General features: G+C 34.8%; 4 protein-coding genes across 4 annotated transcripts; 3 read left to right on the top strand and 1 right to left on the bottom strand.

Moving 5' to 3' along the window:
• The first annotated feature begins 2,425 nt into the window (after positions 1-2,425).
• LOC116114884 (ubiquitin-conjugating enzyme E2 5-like) lies at positions 2,426-4,705 on the top strand. The gene is made up of 7 exons (XM_031401022.1): positions 2,426-2,557; positions 2,678-2,754; positions 2,900-2,979; positions 3,107-3,221; positions 3,328-3,380; positions 4,071-4,199; positions 4,463-4,705. The coding sequence occupies exons 2-7, from the start codon at positions 2,711-2,713 to the stop codon at positions 4,603-4,605; spliced, it is 564 nt and encodes a 187-aa protein (XP_031256882.1). The 5' UTR covers positions 2,426-2,557; positions 2,678-2,710; the 3' UTR covers positions 4,606-4,705.
• Positions 4,706-5,636: 931 nt separating this feature from the next.
• Positions 5,637-7,675, top strand: LOC116114850 (probable inactive receptor kinase At2g26730). Its single transcript, XM_031400990.1, has 2 exons — positions 5,637-6,960; positions 7,045-7,675. The coding sequence occupies exons 1-2, from the start codon at positions 5,637-5,639 to the stop codon at positions 7,611-7,613; spliced, it is 1,893 nt and encodes a 630-aa protein (XP_031256850.1). The 3' UTR covers positions 7,614-7,675.
• Positions 7,676-10,151: 2,476 nt separating this feature from the next.
• Positions 10,152-12,050, top strand: LOC116114871 (RING-H2 finger protein ATL46). The gene has a single exon (XM_031401008.1). It carries the CDS (start codon positions 10,558-10,560, stop codon positions 11,764-11,766), a length of 1,209 nt encoding a protein of 402 aa, XP_031256868.1. The 5' UTR covers positions 10,152-10,557; the 3' UTR covers positions 11,767-12,050.
• A 2,402-nt stretch (positions 12,051-14,452) lies between these two features.
• LOC116114866 lies at positions 14,453-14,980 on the bottom strand. Its single transcript, XM_031401005.1, has one exon. The coding sequence runs from the start codon at positions 14,978-14,980 to the stop codon at positions 14,453-14,455; it is 528 nt and encodes a 175-aa protein (XP_031256865.1).
• Positions 14,981-16,937: the final 1,957 nt, after the last annotated feature.

Here is a 16,937-nt window from a genome sequence, read left to right as displayed (position 1 = left end):
CTAATCATACAGAATTACCTTCTCCCTTTTTGTCACCTTCATCACTTAGCTCCTCTTCTATAGACTCTTCACCCTCACCAATTATACCTCCTATACGACGCAGTACCAGGACATCAAAACCACCTGCTTGGTTAGAAGATTTTGTCTCTAATGTTCTTACTTGTCCATCAATTTCCACTGCCACTGCTGCTCAATCTAGTGTCTTTTCACCACATACACCTCCTACATTTCCATATGTGCAATCACCCCTTTTTACTTCATCATATATGTCTTTCTTGGCAAATGTATCTAAAGAGCATGCTTCTTATAGTCAAGCTAGACTTAATGCTCAGTGGGTACAGGCCATGCAACATGAACTTCAAGCTTTAGAAGCAAATCATACATGGGAGTTAACCTCTTTACCTGCAGGAAAGAAAGCCATTGGTTCACGATGGGTTTATAAGATCAAACTTAATCAAGATGGTTCAGTTGATAGGTATAAAGCCGATTAGTTGCCAAGGGTTACAACCAGTAGAAGGTGTTGACTACTTTGATTATTTTTCCCTGTAGCAAAATTAGTTACTGTACTAATTTTTCTTGCTGTGCTACTGCAAAATTCTGGCCTATTCATCAGCTTGACATTAATAATCATTTTTGCATGGCTATCTTGATGAAGATGTATATATTACCACTGCTAGTTATGATACACTGGACCAGCTCAGGTTTGTCGTTTGAAACGATCTCTATACGATTTGAAACAGGCTTCCAGATGTGGAATAATGAGTTTACTTCCCAGTTGATTACTTATGGTTTTACTCAGTCTACTCATGATACTGTTTGTTTGTTAATCTTTGATTCTTCCTTTATTGCTCTTTAGTTATGTTGACGATGTCATCATTACTAGTTCTTCTGAACTGACATTCTTGCTGTGAAGCAGTTCCTTAATGATCAATTTACCATTAAAGATCTTGGATATGCCAAATATTTCCTTGGTCTTGAGATTGTCGGTCCTCACAAGGTACTCATATATCAAAAAATATGTTATGGATATTATTACAGATGCAGACCTTTCTGGTGCCAAACCTGCTACAACTCCTTTACCTTAAAGGCTTCAAGTTTTGTTCTACTGAGGATACTTTATTTGCTAATCCTGATCAATATCGCAGATTGGTTGGTAGACTTCTTTATCTTGGCTTCACCTGACCTGATCTTGCTTAGGCAGTTCAGTAGTCCAGTTAACATTTTCAATCCCTGCACTCATCTTGGGAAGCTGCTGTTCATGTTCTTCGTTACTGAGGGTTGTCCTTCCAAAGGCTTGTTTTTCCCTGCAAATAGCTCTTTTCGTTTAGAAGCATTTTGTGATGCAGATTGGGCTCTTTGTCCAACTACCAAAAGTCTTTAACTGGTTATTGTGTTTATCTTGGTTCTTCTCTCATCTCTTGGAACCAAGAAACAGACCACTGTCTCTAGATCTTCTGCTGAAGCTGAATATCGTAGCCTTGTCTCTACTGTTTGAATGCAATGGATTTCCTATATTCTTTAGGACTACATGTTCATCTCACCTTCCTATTCCTCTCTGTGTGATATCAGGTTGCCCTCCATATCACTGCCAACCCTGTTTTCCATGAGCGCACCAAGCATCTCAAAATTGATTGTCATTTGGTTCGCAATCAATTTAAGGCTGGTTTTGTTCATCCTCAGCATATTCTTCCAAGCTGCAGGTTGTCCGCATTTTCACCATATCCTAGCTGGTCCTTTGTTTCATCAATTTACTTCCAAGTTGGTTGCTGGATTTCCATCAAGTTCCAACTTGAGGGGGGGATGTACAGAATAAATTATTTATTGTATAGTTGGTTACATTAGTTAGATGCTGAGCTGTAAAGCAATTATTTTTTTAGATTAGTCACGTTTTAGTTAGCTACAGTTCCTGTATATATACAGCAACTTTTACTTTACTCAATAACAGAATATACAACTTTACCAAATACCTTTTACTCTGTAAGCTTGCGTTACTCTGTTCATATATAGTTTGATATGTCTACCAATTCGATGCTGCAATTTTTATTATTATTTTTTTTTTTGGAGCATGGTGTATCATGTTCATTATTCTTAATATTCTTTCTTAGCAGAGGAAACCATTTGCCTTCCCATGAATTAACAATGTCGTTAATACCTACGTTGACATCACTAAGCTCAATATTAATCTTCCAGTTAAGGGTGTGTTATTGCAACTAATTATAATTTGTTCAAATCACATAAATTGTAATTTTTTTTAATAAAAAGTTAACTATTTGGTACGAGTAACGTGTTAAAATTATAATTAAAAAAAAAAAAAAAAATGGGGATAAGTGTTGATTTTAGTGGGAGGAGCCAAACCCGGGACCGGCCTAGTCCTGTTTGACAGTTGAATAACGAATGACACATGCCACGTTTACTGCACCGAACTCAACTGGCTCCGTATCTTTGTCATGTTTTATTCCCCTGTCTGGTTTCCTTCTTTCTTTATTTCTTTACACAAAACCAGTTTCACCTTTATTCAAAAATTTATTACATGCTGCATTATTTCACTTCTCTTTTGGTTAGTTTTTTTTTTTTTTTTTTTTCTTTTTCTTTCTTTCTTCTGTTCTTTGTTTCTTTGTTGATATTGAATATTTGAAGCAGTGGCACAGTTTATTATTTGATTTCATAATCATGGCAGGCTCTAAACTGAAGAATACAGGTTAAAGAAAGGATGTCTTCCCCGTGTAAAAGAAGAGAGATGGATGTCATGAAGCTGTAAGCATTTCCTTACTTTTTTTTTTTTTTGGCTGAGATTTTCTTTGCAATTTCTTCTTGCTTTTTCATATTTTAAGTTAATGTTGTGGATATTGATCTTACTAATGGTGTTTCCACTCTCTTTATCTTCAAATATTTGAAACAGGATGATGAGTGACTATTCGGTGGAGCTAATTAACGACGGGATTAATGAACTCAAAGTGCTATTCCTTGGTCCCAAAGAAAGTAAAATTTTCTGCCCAGTTCATTCAATTTTGAAAGAAATTGAAATTTATTGTTAGGAGATCCAATTATGTGATTAAAAAGGCTTTAGTTGGGTTGTTTTTTGTTGATTCTACCGCAATGGATGCAGGCCTTTACGAAGGCGGTGTCTGGAAAATCCGAGTGGAGTTGCCGGATGCTTATCCTTACAAGTCTCCTTCCATTGGATTTATTAACAAAATATTCCACCCCAATGTTGATGAACTGTAAGTTCTCTTACATTGTAGAGAAAAAAGCTGTGTATTCTCTTTTGAATTTTGTCTCAAACTACTTGTAATATATGCTAACAAGTTTCTTCTATGCGATTTGAAGGTCTGGTTCTGTGTGCTTGGATGTAATCAACCAAACATGGAGCCCAATGTTTGGTAATTTCAGGACTTTTTTTGAATGATTATTTGACTTCATTTTTTTTGTAATTTGTACATACCAACAAAGATGCACACAATAAACCAAGACACCATAACATCAATCATACAGTTTGGAAATTCCAACAGAAGTTTTGTTCTTTCCTAGTGAAATCCATATTGCTAAGAAAAGTCTGAACACTACTGGTTAACGGGCTGGGGCGGCTTTATTAGGTTTTGGTGAAATGCAAAATGGTTCAAGGTTCTTCATTGAATATTAATTCGTCTTGTTGAGCAAATGTGGGAGAAACTAGCAGATGCAACTGATCTCAAACAACACAATGAAACATGACAGACTTTATGTAGTGCAGTGACATTTTACTCTCTTTGAAAGGGACCTGAGTTAGGAGCATGTCAATGATTGTTTTTTAACCACCATTGAAGATATATATAGTTAACATGGGGTAATCAGAAAACTGAATGATTGAATGTTAGATCCTGGTTCTGCGAACATGTAGATCTCTTCACTCGGCAAGGACAGATTCAGGTCTTATATACTCAGTGAAAGGAGTTAGGGGGATTATAAAGATAGGGATGCTTCATTACTGATAGTATTGACATTACATTAAGGTTTCAAGTTTGCATTTTGATTTGCCTTTCACTTGGGAGTTCAGTTTTCAGGTATCTTACCACAGATTCTCTGTGTTGCAGATCTTTTGAATATTTTTGAGGTTTTCCTTCCACAGCTCTTACTCTATCCTAATCCTTCCGACCCCTTGAATGGTGACGCAGCTTCCTTGATGATGAAGGATCAGAAACAGTATGAACACAGAGTGAAAGGTGAGATCTCTTCATTTCTTACTATGTTGCTATTTGGTTGTCAGTGACTACGAACAACAGTTGGGCTCTTCAATATTATTTATTTAGCTGGCTACTACATTAGTTATCTAATCTTCAGTTCAGTTTATAGGAAAATTTGATGAATATTACTGGTCTGGCATAATATGTTATGTTAATCATCCGTATGCTGGTATATTGAGAAAATTTTCTAGAATTATATCCAATTGGACTGAAAATATTCTGTCAATTCATTATGATTACAGAGTACTGTGAGCGCTATGCTAAGAAGGAGAATGTGGCAGGTCCAACCTTAGAAGATAGCGATGACGATATCAGCAGCAATGACATCAGTGATGGGCAAAGCACATTAAGTGATGACAACATTGCTGGAGAAGCAGATCCATGAGAAGATATTTAACTTTCCACTGTAATTTAAACAATCCTGAAATGTTTATGCCTTCACTTTCTTGTAAAAATCATGAAGTGTATTGATAACTTTAATGAAATAGAATGGATCTTTGTGCTAATTTGTTTCCTCTTTCAGATCAAGTTAGGTAGAAAACTAAATGAGTTGTTTTAACTTAGATATGTGAACCAACAATCAAAAAAGATTGTTCTTCAGAAGACATTGATATAATATAAGGCCTGGATATCGCGCTCATGATTTCTACTTAGACCTGTGAATATAAACAAAGAATAACTTTTTATAAACTAATAATGCAACAAAGAATTAGTTCATTAGGATCTTTTCCTGGAATAAGATGCATATCGGAACACAAGAAAGGGAATCTATCAGGGAATGTAACAGACGAATATAATCATCATTAAGAATAGTTTTAGCTCATGTTGTCGCATGCTTCGAATTTCATGAACCGAATCCTCCTTCAAACCAACTGTGAAATCACTTTCATGAGCTTTCAGAATCATGAGAAAAACTATAAAATTCTGGTTGTCTATTGCTGAGACAGTTACACATTGGCAATAATGTAGATTTGTTCAGTTGTAGAGATCCCACGTAGCCAGTTGATTCCAGGAGAATTTCCGAAGTAGTCAACTTCATCAGGAGCCTGATATGAAATGTATAGAAGCCAGGATTCATAAAAATAAAATGTCATAGGGCCCATTATTTCTTCTCATCATTGATAATGACATGACAAATACAATTTCAGCTGACTGTAGCTGCCGGCGCCCAAAGTAAATATAGTTTCTAGACAAATGCCCTTATTAACTCTTTAGCGGCAATAAAATCCACAAGAATACAAAGTTTTATTGTAGAATCAGCTAACAAGCCAATTGGCATCCTTTCTAATTACAACAATAACTAGAACATAGAGATTTCCTCCATACACAACAATATCAATCCCTTATTTAAAATTATATATGTTTTTGACAAAGCTATACTGCAGACCTTTCTGCATCAAAGCCTAGATCCCAAATATGGATCAAACCCGCATCTGGGTTATCTTTCTTTCATTCTTTCTCATTCTTCAGACAACAAATTCCTTGGATGCAGGAGTTAAGAGTTCATTGATCAACTTCCTTTCAAAACTGTCAAACAACAATGGCCTACTTGATCCTGTATGGAACACCACCACTGATCCTTGCAGTGACCGGTGGACAGGTGTAACTTGCGATAATCGGCACAATAAATCAGTGAGTAGATTAAACCTTACCAGGTTCAATCTTTATGGATCATTTGATGCTAGTTATCTTTGCAATGTACAATCTTTAGCTGATTCTCTCAGTGTTATTATTCTTGATGGCAACAATATTCATGGAGAGATCTCAGCTGATATTTCAAATTGTACTCAGCTCCTTCGCTTGCATTTGAGTGGGAACCGTTTTTCAGGAAACCTTCCAGGCTCTGTTTCCATGTTGAGCAACCTGAAAAGACTAGATGTTTCATACAATAACTTCTCCGGTGCTTTGCCAGACTTGTCCCGGATTTCTGGTCTTAATATGTTCCTGGCTCAATACAACCAGTTCACAGATAAGATACCACAATTTGACTTCTCCAATCTGCAGCAGTTCAATGTATCTTACAATGATTTGAGTGGTCCTATTCCAGACACACAAGGAAAATTCGACTTAAGCAGCTTCTTCGGTAATCCCAGGTTATGTGGAGACCCTCTGCCAAATATATGTCCACTGACTCCGCTCTCTCCAAACTCTGAGGTTAAGAAATCGAAACATGTTCCGAAAAATCAGATTCTTATGTTCTCCGGATATGCTGTGTTAGGCTTGGTAGTTATAGTCTTCATCATCTTTTGGATATGTAAAAGAAGAAAGTCAGAAGAGAAAGTTGAAGCAGTAAACAAGGTAGCATCATCAGCTGATGATAGCACTATCAACAAGTCTAAAGCACTTGAATCAAGTGATTATAAAACAGGAGAGAGCAAAACAGAATTTTCTATGAATTCAGCGGAAAGCGGTTTGCCTTCATCCTCACTAGTAGTCCTTACAAGTCCGGTAGTGAATGGACTGAAATTCGGGGAGTTGCTGAGGGCTCCTGCAGAGTTGCTTGGAAGAGGAAAGAATGGTACCCTCTACAAGATTGTTATGGAAACTGGTATGAACCTGGTTGTGAAAAGGATTAAGGATTGGGCAATTTCAAGCAATGATTTTAAGGTCCTGATGCAGAGATTAGACCAAGCCAAACATCCAAATATATTGCCAGCTCTAGCCTTTTACTGTTCTAAACAAGAGAAACTATTGGTCTATGAATTCCAGGAAAATGCAAGTCTCTTCAGGCTCCTCCATGGTATGTTGAACACTTACTTCTCCTAAAGTGTTTATATGTATCAAATCACTGTGTTTTTGTTTCTAAAATATAGTACTTTTTCAGGAGCCGAAATGGGGCAAGTATTTGACTGGGCAAGCCGGCTAGATATTGCAGCCAAAATTGCTGAGGCATTATCATTCATGCATCAGGAGCTAAGTGAAGATGGAATTGCTCATGGCAACTTGAAATCGTCCAACATCTTGTTCAACAAGAACATGGAGCCTTGCATAAGTGAATACGGACTCATGGTGTTTGACAATCCAGACTCCTCTTCATTCGCCAACGGCTTCAAACGCCCTGCCATCACTGCATCATCAAACGCCTACAAAGCAGACATTTACGGTCTTGGCGTCATCCTTCTGGAGCTTCTAACTGGACGCCTGGTGCAGAACGATGGAGTGGACTTGACCACATGGGTTCACTCAGTCGTCCGAGAAGAATGGACTGTAGAAGTTTTCGACAAAGTCTTAATTTCTGAAGGCGCAAGTGAAGAGACGATGGTAAATTTGCTGCAAGTCGCCATAAAATGTGTCAACCGTTCCCCGGATGCCAGGCCTACCATTAGCCAAGTTGCTGCCATGATCAACACCATTAAAGAAGAAGAGGAGAGATCTATAGTTTCTGAAGCATGACAAAGTTTGGATTGAAATTATTAAACATTATAAGAAGACATTCAGTACAGGAACAAATTATCTTTCAGTCTATATCCAAGTTTTAATGCATTTATTTAAAGACAAAGTAGCTTATTTCTTCCTTAGTTACATCCTATTTATGTAATATTTCAATAACCGATAATCAAGCAAGCATATGGAGCTACTCAAAGTATGCTTCATTCTTTTAGTTATCTGGGCTCGTCTCAATCGAAATTTAACTGATATTCAAAGATTGGACCAAAACTTTATTATTTATCTGTCCATTTTGATAGGTGATAACAAGATTGAATAAATGGGTATTTAGATTTGGGAATTGGGTAACCAGTTGGCAGAAGAAGTGGTAGATCAGTTGTGAACTAATGAATATGAAGGCAGATCAGTTTGCTCTGTTTCGAAAGCTTTGTTTGGGGCCGGGAAGCAGTTGAGGTGCGCACAAAATGGCCTGTACACTTCTAGCTAAGAAAAAGGAAAAAAGATGAAGGCAGATTAATGGAGGTTTATAGATAGGCCCTTGAAGAATCATATTAGTTTTAATTTAGGGTTAAAACTTCTAGATTAAAGATTACTTGATATTCAGTGGAATTTAGTGAAGAAGTCAACTGATTCTGCGTGATGCAGATGCAATCAAATCTGCAACCCAGCTGGAACTCGGCGTTCAATCAAATGGTTGTTACTTGTAGTGGTTAACAATTATATAATTAATTTTTGTCTCTTCTGTTTATATATTCTTATAGTAACACAAATCGAATATATTTACTTCGAAATAAATTTAAAAGAAGAAGAATATACATTACAATTTTCATGTCAAAACATTTCAAATGATTGAAATATGGTTTTGATGCATATTATGAATATGATGATTCTTCAGGTTAATATCAACTTGATGCAAAGACTTGGTAAAAAATTGATTATGATATGAAAAATACAATTTTGATGCATGGTCATTTTCATTTATACTTAAAATCAAATTACTTCATGAAAAATATTAATTTCTAAAATGAATAACATATTTTTTGTGTACATAATAATAATTAAAAAAAAAAAAGTAGTTCATATTATTATTTACCTCAAACAATACACAAATTTAGACTTTCAAGATATCACATATTTACATTCAAGATAAGATCTCTCAAATAGGATACAAAAGGCTATTTATATCTAAACCTCCAAAGGGAAATTAAAAAAAATATATATATATTTAATTTCATAATCTATTCCCTAAATCTCTCACAATATTCTTAAGGATGAGGAAGCCTTTCTTTGAATTTACTCTTGATTGTGCTTATGCTTTAATTTTATGAAAGCAAGATGTTAATGGAGCATTTAGAAAGAGGTGACATTGCCATTAACTTTTGAAAAGAAAAGTTTCCACAACTTAATTATAATTCAGCTTTGTGTTTCCACTTACAATTACAATCAATGAAAGTGAGACTAATTCCAATACCACTTTCCAACGTCCCACCGAAATAATCAAATCTCCATCTACATTCAATTGCATTAATTGTTCAAAATTATAATCTAAACCCATATCCCCATTTACCAAACAGTCTTTGCCTTCTTGATGATCTCACTTTAATGTAACCCATCAGAACAAGTAAAATGTGAAAATTAAGTAATGCTAACCGCTCAAAATTGATATGACATTACAAGTATGATAACTCAATCTCAACCATCAAATACATTTTTGACATTAATAAAACCACATCATTAAAATATTTGACTTACATTTCAATTGTCCTTAACAAAAGCCTCAAATATCTATTAAAACGCTTGCACTACATAAAATCTCAACAAATTTGACATAAGAAATTGTTTCCTCACTTCACTAAAAGCCCATTTTTTGTTAAATCATCATAGCATTAAGATGTGTAATTTTTTACCAATCTTTGGGTGATTGAGTAATCTCGAGGATTATCCGATCATTAATTTCAAAGCCTCGAGACCTTGGTGGATTAGTTACCAAAAAATGTATTATATTTTACTCACATGGATCATATTTCTATACTATAAATTAAGTAATAATATTTCATTAAAATAAAATAAATACTCATTCTAATCTAATAATCCAATCAAGTATAACTTTTTCTTTTCACAAATCATATTTCTGCTGATATTATTGAACCTTTGACATATGAAATCCCTAATTAATTATAATAATAATAATCTCCTCAAAACTAGAGTTAGGCCCAAGGCCCACCTAAAAGCCCACAAATGACTTGTCGCTTATCGTTGACCAACTGAAATCCACGCGCTTAGACAGCACGTGGGACGAGTTCCCAGCTGGTCTTCTTTTTGGCATCCTTTACCTCGCACTTCGGAAACTACTATCACTGCCACTATTCTGGCTTTTCTTCTTAGTTTTATCACAACCAAAGAGGGTGACTTTTAAAGTATCAAAGAGAGAGACACATTATTAAATTAATTAATAAACAAATTAATTAATTAACTCTTATTATAATTTATATATATATATATATATATATATATATATATATATATATACATGCGAGTGAACAGAAGAAAAGACCTTGTGTGTTCTCTAGTTGCAAGGGGGAAGAGTGACCACCATTGTATTTCATTTCAAGATGATTTTGAAAGGAGAAAATAAGAAAGTGAAGTTCTTTGAAGAAGAATCAAGTTAGGTAAGTTTCAATCTTGTTGTTTGCGTGTGTGTGTCAGCTTCTCTTGTTTTATAATTATTATATTTAGTATGGTTCATCATCTCAGCATCAATCAGTGAGACCAAGAGGGGTTTTGTTTGTTGTTTCATTTCAAATCATACAAAAGAGTTTCAAAAAAAAAAAATGATAAATTATTAACACCGAACAACAACAACCTGCTACAGTCTTTTAGTGCTAGTATTTTGTCTTGAATCTGATGAAGAACAACAAAAAGTAGAGACCTGGGTTAAGAAAGGGAGAATATGGTTTTTGGTTGTTCTTTTATGATCTGTGGAATGTTAGAAAACAAAGAGAATAGGTTGTTTTTTGGCCATAGTCACTTGAAGATGTCTTGGATTCATCAGCAAATGAAGCAACAAGATGGTCTTTTGCCATACCCACCTCCACTCTCTCCTTCATATTCATCTGCATCTCCATATACAACTGCTACTGGAAGTTCTTTTCATAAAGAGTCATCAAGTCCTTCATATTCATCTGGTACAAGAATAAGTCCTGCTGTTCTTTTTATTATAGTCATTTTGGCTGTACTATTTTTCATATCTGGTCTTCTCCATTTGCTTGTTCGATTCCTCATAAAGCACCCTTCTTCTTCAGCTTCTAATCAATCTAATAGTAGATACCCTGAAATTTCTGGTTCTGATGCTCTTCAGAGGCAGCTACAACAGCTTTTCCATCTTCATGATTCTGGTTTGGATCAGGCTTTTATAGATGCACTTCCTGTTTTCTTGTACAAAGAGATTGTTGGTCTAAAAGAGCCATTTGATTGTGCTGTCTGTTTATGTGAATTTTCCGAGAAGGATAAGCTGAGATTACTTCCTATGTGTAGCCATGCTTTCCATATTAATTGTATAGACACTTGGCTACTTTCGAACTCGACATGTCCTCTTTGTAGAGGAACCCTTTTCACTGCAGGGTTTTCTATTGAGAACCCAATTTTTGATTTTGATGATTTGAGGGAAGAAGATGGGGTTCCTGGTTGTGGAGAACATGGATTCACTTCTAGACAAAAAACTGTGGAAATTGAAGAAGTTGTTGTTGATAAGGGTGTTGTACCTGTGAGACTTGGTAAATTTAGAAGACTAAATGGTGGTGAAGGGGAGGCAGGAGGTGAAACTAGTAGTAGCAGTTTAGATGCAAGAAGATGTTTCTCAATGGGTTCATATCAGTATGTGCTTGGTGAATCAGACCTGAGGGTTCCATTGTGCATTGATCAGCGTGGATGCGATTTAAAGCTTGGTAGAGATACAAAAGACAATGGGAATTCTTCAGTTGATGAGGATGTGGAGGCGAAAAAGATCAGTAACATGGCTAAAGGTGAGAGTTTTTCTGTTTCCAAGATCTGGCTTTGGCCTAAGAAGGGAAAATTTTCAAGTTCGACAGATGCCGAAATGGGCATGCCTTCGTCTCTTAAAATGGATTTGCCATGGATGGAGAGAACAGAAGAAAAGTGAAGGTATACTTTTCTTTGCTTGTTTCAGTCTATCGATCAAAGTACCATTGTCATGCCTTTGTTTAGCTTTTCTTTCTGAAAATTTTTGGGGTGCTAATTAAAATATTCAAAGTGCTGGTTATGGAATACTGAAACCTAAGCATCAATTCCTCTTTTAAAGATAGGTTTTACCATAGAATGACAAAATAGAATTCATGTAGGTGACCAAGTAGTTGACAGATGTTGAGGCTGTGGTGTTATTGTTATTCATGTTGCGCGGATGATTTCATGATGTATTTTCCTATATATAAAAAAAAAGAAGATATTCATATGATTTATTTATGTTCTTCTCCTCATTTAGCAATTGTTGTTGCCAAATTTCTTGTATAATGGTTTTATCAGAGAGATCTCAACCTTTTGCTTGTTTGAGTTGGTTGGATTGACAATTAAAAAAGTCCTCAGTGGACACGATATATTTTTAAACACAAGTCCACTAGTGAACTGTGCTTATATCATTGCATTCCAATTTCCAAATTCTTATATGAATTCACTTCACCTTGTTCATACAATTCATTGAAGACCTCAAAACATGCTGATTTTGAACCACAATGTTGAGTCTGAAAGTATATATACCAATATGCTTATATTATGTTGATGATCATGATCAAAGGCAGGAGGCCAAGTGCTTTTGCTTTTGAAAGCATGGCATTGTGTTTTTATTCTGCTTTAGCTTTTCCACTTTTCATATGTAAAAACCCAATTTGGGATAAGGTGCTGGTGCCTGCACATAAGCTTTTGTGTAATTGATCTTTAGGGTAGGGGTGGGCGGTTGAGGAATTGATGGTGGGATCCATGAAAGCAATGTGATAGAATATTTCAAACTTTTTGATTACAACTTTAATTTAAAATGTCTTTGCTGTATGGTATGTATCATCAGCGATATGTGGGTCATTTTAGTTTGGTCTTCCCATGTGACCAGACCATGTTGAAACTAACCCCTTTTATTAAATTAATCCATTAAAAAATTTAGGTCATAACTTGGTCAAAAGGAAGAGCAGATGATTTGAGAAGCAGGAAGTTTGTGTCTACATTCATAATATTGTCATTTTAATATAGACACATAAAGGGCAATTGGGAGATCATGGATATGTCTTGTGTAATACACAACTCACAACTGAACTGATTTGAGATGGGGAGCTATTTTTGTCCCTTCTACACTTCTCTTCTCACGCTACTTACTTAAGCGCGTGTCTTAACATAAGAAAGTAGGCCTTGCCCAGGCCATTTATTACTTGATTAGTGATCTCTTAAATTGGATTATGAGGAAATTTCCTTTCAATCTTGTATATAAATGTTTCTAACTAACATCTTAATTAGAATGATAAACAGGATTTGGTGGGTGTACTTTATCTTAATTAATGGAATAACAGCCATATCTTATTGTCAAAGAAAAAAATAATTAACAACCATTTCCCCTTTAAAGTAAAGACGAACCTTTTATGTGTCTATATATAATTTTGCCACACAATTTCCCTTTAATAACATTAAATCAATCACAATATTGTCATTTTATAGAAATATATATTAATTGATTTCCTTATAATAAAGTTATATATGATACTCTTACTAATAATAGTTGCAAGAATTTTAGTAATTAATTAAATTTGTTATAATTAATAAAAATCCATCAAATCAACCCCGAGATATATAAAGCTACTATATTTCTTTTCTAATATAAAAATAATGTTACATATTTCTATCAGTACGTTGAATTATTATAAGTTTTAGTTGAATTTATTTATAAAGAAAGGGATTTTTGAATTTGATTGATGTTATATTTTGAAAACAAGAATAATTATTAGGCGTATATTTTAGTATTTGTTCACATGCATGCATGAGCCTTGAGACAGGTTTACGTGTGCTTTAGCTTTACTTAACGAAGAGAGAATTCAATTATTTAACGAAGACAGAAAATTGAGATCGATATATTTATTTATTTTCTGAGATTAAACAAATTGAAATTATTCCCTTTTCTTTGCTGGCTCCCCTAAATTCCAAAGCCAAGATCTCAATTTCTCTCAACCTCTTCTCGTTGGTGTTGATTGGATGCCAACTCATGAGTGAAATAATTAGTAGCCAACTCAAAATATTATTAATTACCTTAATACCCTTTTTTCACCACCATTAATTATTATGGCACGGCATCAATTCATTAGTATATTTTTCTTATTTTAATTCATTTGTTTAACAATGTTATAATTACAACATATAAATATAAGTTAAATACTGTAGTGGTTTTTCCAATAAACATTTGAACAAAATAGACACAATCTTACAAATCATAACGTAAGATATTCACTATATATATATATATATAAAATGATATTTTTGGTACATAAAAAATTCTTTAATGGGCAACAAACCTCCCTCTTTCTCTCTCCTTTCCTCTACACTTTTCTTTTTTTACTCACAAAAATATTAAGTTACATTATTAATCAAATTAAATTTTTTTATCACCCATAAAAATGTAATTTAACCTTAACGTGCTCCGGCCCCCACCACTTTGACCACCCAAAGGAAAAATAAATAAACCACACAAACAAGTCAACCATTTTCTCAACCATATCCATAATCACCGTACCCAAACCACTACTTCGCCACCCGGGCGCACATTGGCCTGATGGTACACTTTAACCAAAGATAAAAATTCACAACAAGCTCTTCCCTTCTGGAACTACGTTCACGTGAAAGTCACGTGAATCTTGACCTCCCTCCATGCCTGTGGAGGCCTTGATGGAGGCAGGCACGGCGGCGTACCTAGATGAGAAATCCCGGGCGATATAATCTCCATCCATCTGTTGACACATTTTCCCAGGACCGTCGTCGAAATTCAAAGCGTAACTCAAAGGATCGTATTGGAATTTCCATTGCTTGGCCGGACTGTTGCGGTTCTTCCGAAACGTACGGATGAAAGTCTTCCATCTCGGACCGGCCGCGAGCTCGGACCATTCTCGAAGCCGCTTCCAACCACGAAGATACAAAGGGTCTTGCGACGGTGTTTTATTTTCACCGGTGCTAATCCGCTCCCACCAGATTGAGCCGCCGTTGGAGGCGCGTTTGGAACCGAAACATGGGATCCAGAAACAACAGCCACTTCTGGAGAATGCGGTTTGGTGGAGATCGTCGTCGTCGTCGTCGAGGGGGTTTTCGGAGATGTCATGAGACGGGGAGGGCATTTTGGGAAAGGAGAAAAGCCCCCCGGAAAGCAGTCGCAATAGAACTCTCTCCAGAGGGAGAGAGAGTTCTATGCGTTTTGATTTGGATGTGAAGTGAAACAAGGAAGAAGAAAATGAAGGGGCTTTGGAACGGAAAATTCGGGGGATTAAGTAGTTAACGTTAACGGGGAATTGCCGGTTGCCGGTTGTGGTCGTGAAGCCACGTTCGTCACTCTTTTAACTCTCAAGTCTTCAATGGATTTGTACCAGCTCACCTCTTTGCTGTTATGACTTTCTTATAAATGTGGCATTTTTACCAACTTTTTTTTTATATCAACATATAACTCATATCAAATTCAATTATTTCTTTTATATATGTCATATGTAAATATTGACATCATAATTACACCTTCTCGTGATGAAATTATGTTTTATAAATACTTTTTATTTGATGCGGGCACTTTATGCAGCCGGTAACCGGTTAATTCTCCGCATTTGTCGCTGTAACTTGTTACTGTTTAACCGTCAAAAAACTGAAAGTACAATTTTAGAAGGAGATTAATTTTTTTATTAATCTGATGTTAAATTATAAGTTAGGATATATATATTTGTTTGTGTACGTGTAGCGAAATCAAATATTTCCAATAAAAAATTGTTAGAGAATCTAATAGTCGGTGGACAGTGATGTGATAATAAATAAATGGATTAATATAATTTATAGATTATTTAGTAATGAGTTATTGTTAAAATGGGCTGGCAGATGGCAGTTACAAAATTCTGGTTGAGCCTTGGTCTTAGGGTACTTTTTGTTGTTGGGAGTATTTATAATTATAATCCCTATAATATAATTATGATCCTTGCAGGATCCAAGACTAGTTTTGACTCAAAATTTTATCTTTATCATTTTTTNATGAAATTATGTTTTATAAATACTTTTTATTTGATGCGGGCACTTTATGCAGCCGGTAACCGGTTAATTCTCCGCATTTGTCGCTGTAACTTGTTACTGTTTAACCGTCAAAAAACTGAAAGTACAATTTTAAAAGGAGATTAATTTTTTTATTAATCTGATGTTAAATTATAAGTTAGGATATATATATTTGTTTGTGTACGTGTAGCGAAATCAAATATTTCCAATAAAAAATTGTTAGAGAATCTAATAGTCGGTGGACAGTGATGTGATAATAAATAAATGGATTAATATAATTTATAGATTATTTAGTAATGAGTTATTGTTAAAATGGGCTGGCAGATGGCAGTTACAAAATTCTGGTTGAGCCTTGGTCTTAGGGTACTTTTTGTTGTTGGGAGTATTTATAATTATAATCCCTATAATATAATTATGATCCTTGCAGGATCCAAGACTAGTTTTGACTCAAAATTTTATCTTTATCATTTTTTTTATAAAAAAAATTATCTTAACTATTTAATTTAATAGTTAAAACGAATCTAATGATAATCACAGGATAAAATATTATGTCCTGTAATTATCTGATTTTTATTTTGTTGTTTAATAAAATTTTGTCTCTTATCCCTATAACCTTTTCCAACACTGTCAGTAGGTCAAATTCATTACTCGACAATTGGTTTCTTGTATATTATTTGATGCAAGATATATAATACATGTAAGGGCCATGATATGTATGATTACAACTAATGATTCTGTCTTATCTAAAGATTTAAGATAAAATATTCTGAAAAATGTAAAATCAGTAGATTCCTTAATTATTATGTCAAGAAGAGTAATTAGTATATTTTATTTAAAAAAAATGTGTTCCATAAAGGCCCATACAATACCCAGCAACCTCTTCATCAATCCAATTCAGGTACCTTATTCTTTACCTTGAGTTTATTCAAATGTCAGTTCAACAATATGGAGGATACTCCAACCCTTGATTCCTTTTTGGTTTTTTCTTCCCTTCTTTGAAGATGCTACGTGTTATATATTAACATCTCTTTAAAATTCAGTAGAAATACA

This window comes from Pistacia vera, unplaced genomic scaffold (assembly GCF_008641045.1).
Source record: "Pistacia vera cultivar Batoury unplaced genomic scaffold, PisVer_v2 Contig724, whole genome shotgun sequence".
NCBI classification, from domain to species: Eukaryota; Viridiplantae; Streptophyta; class Magnoliopsida; order Sapindales; family Anacardiaceae; genus Pistacia; species Pistacia vera.
The sequence above is the reverse complement of the archived record's forward strand: the minus strand, read 5'-3'. Positions and strand labels throughout refer to the sequence as shown.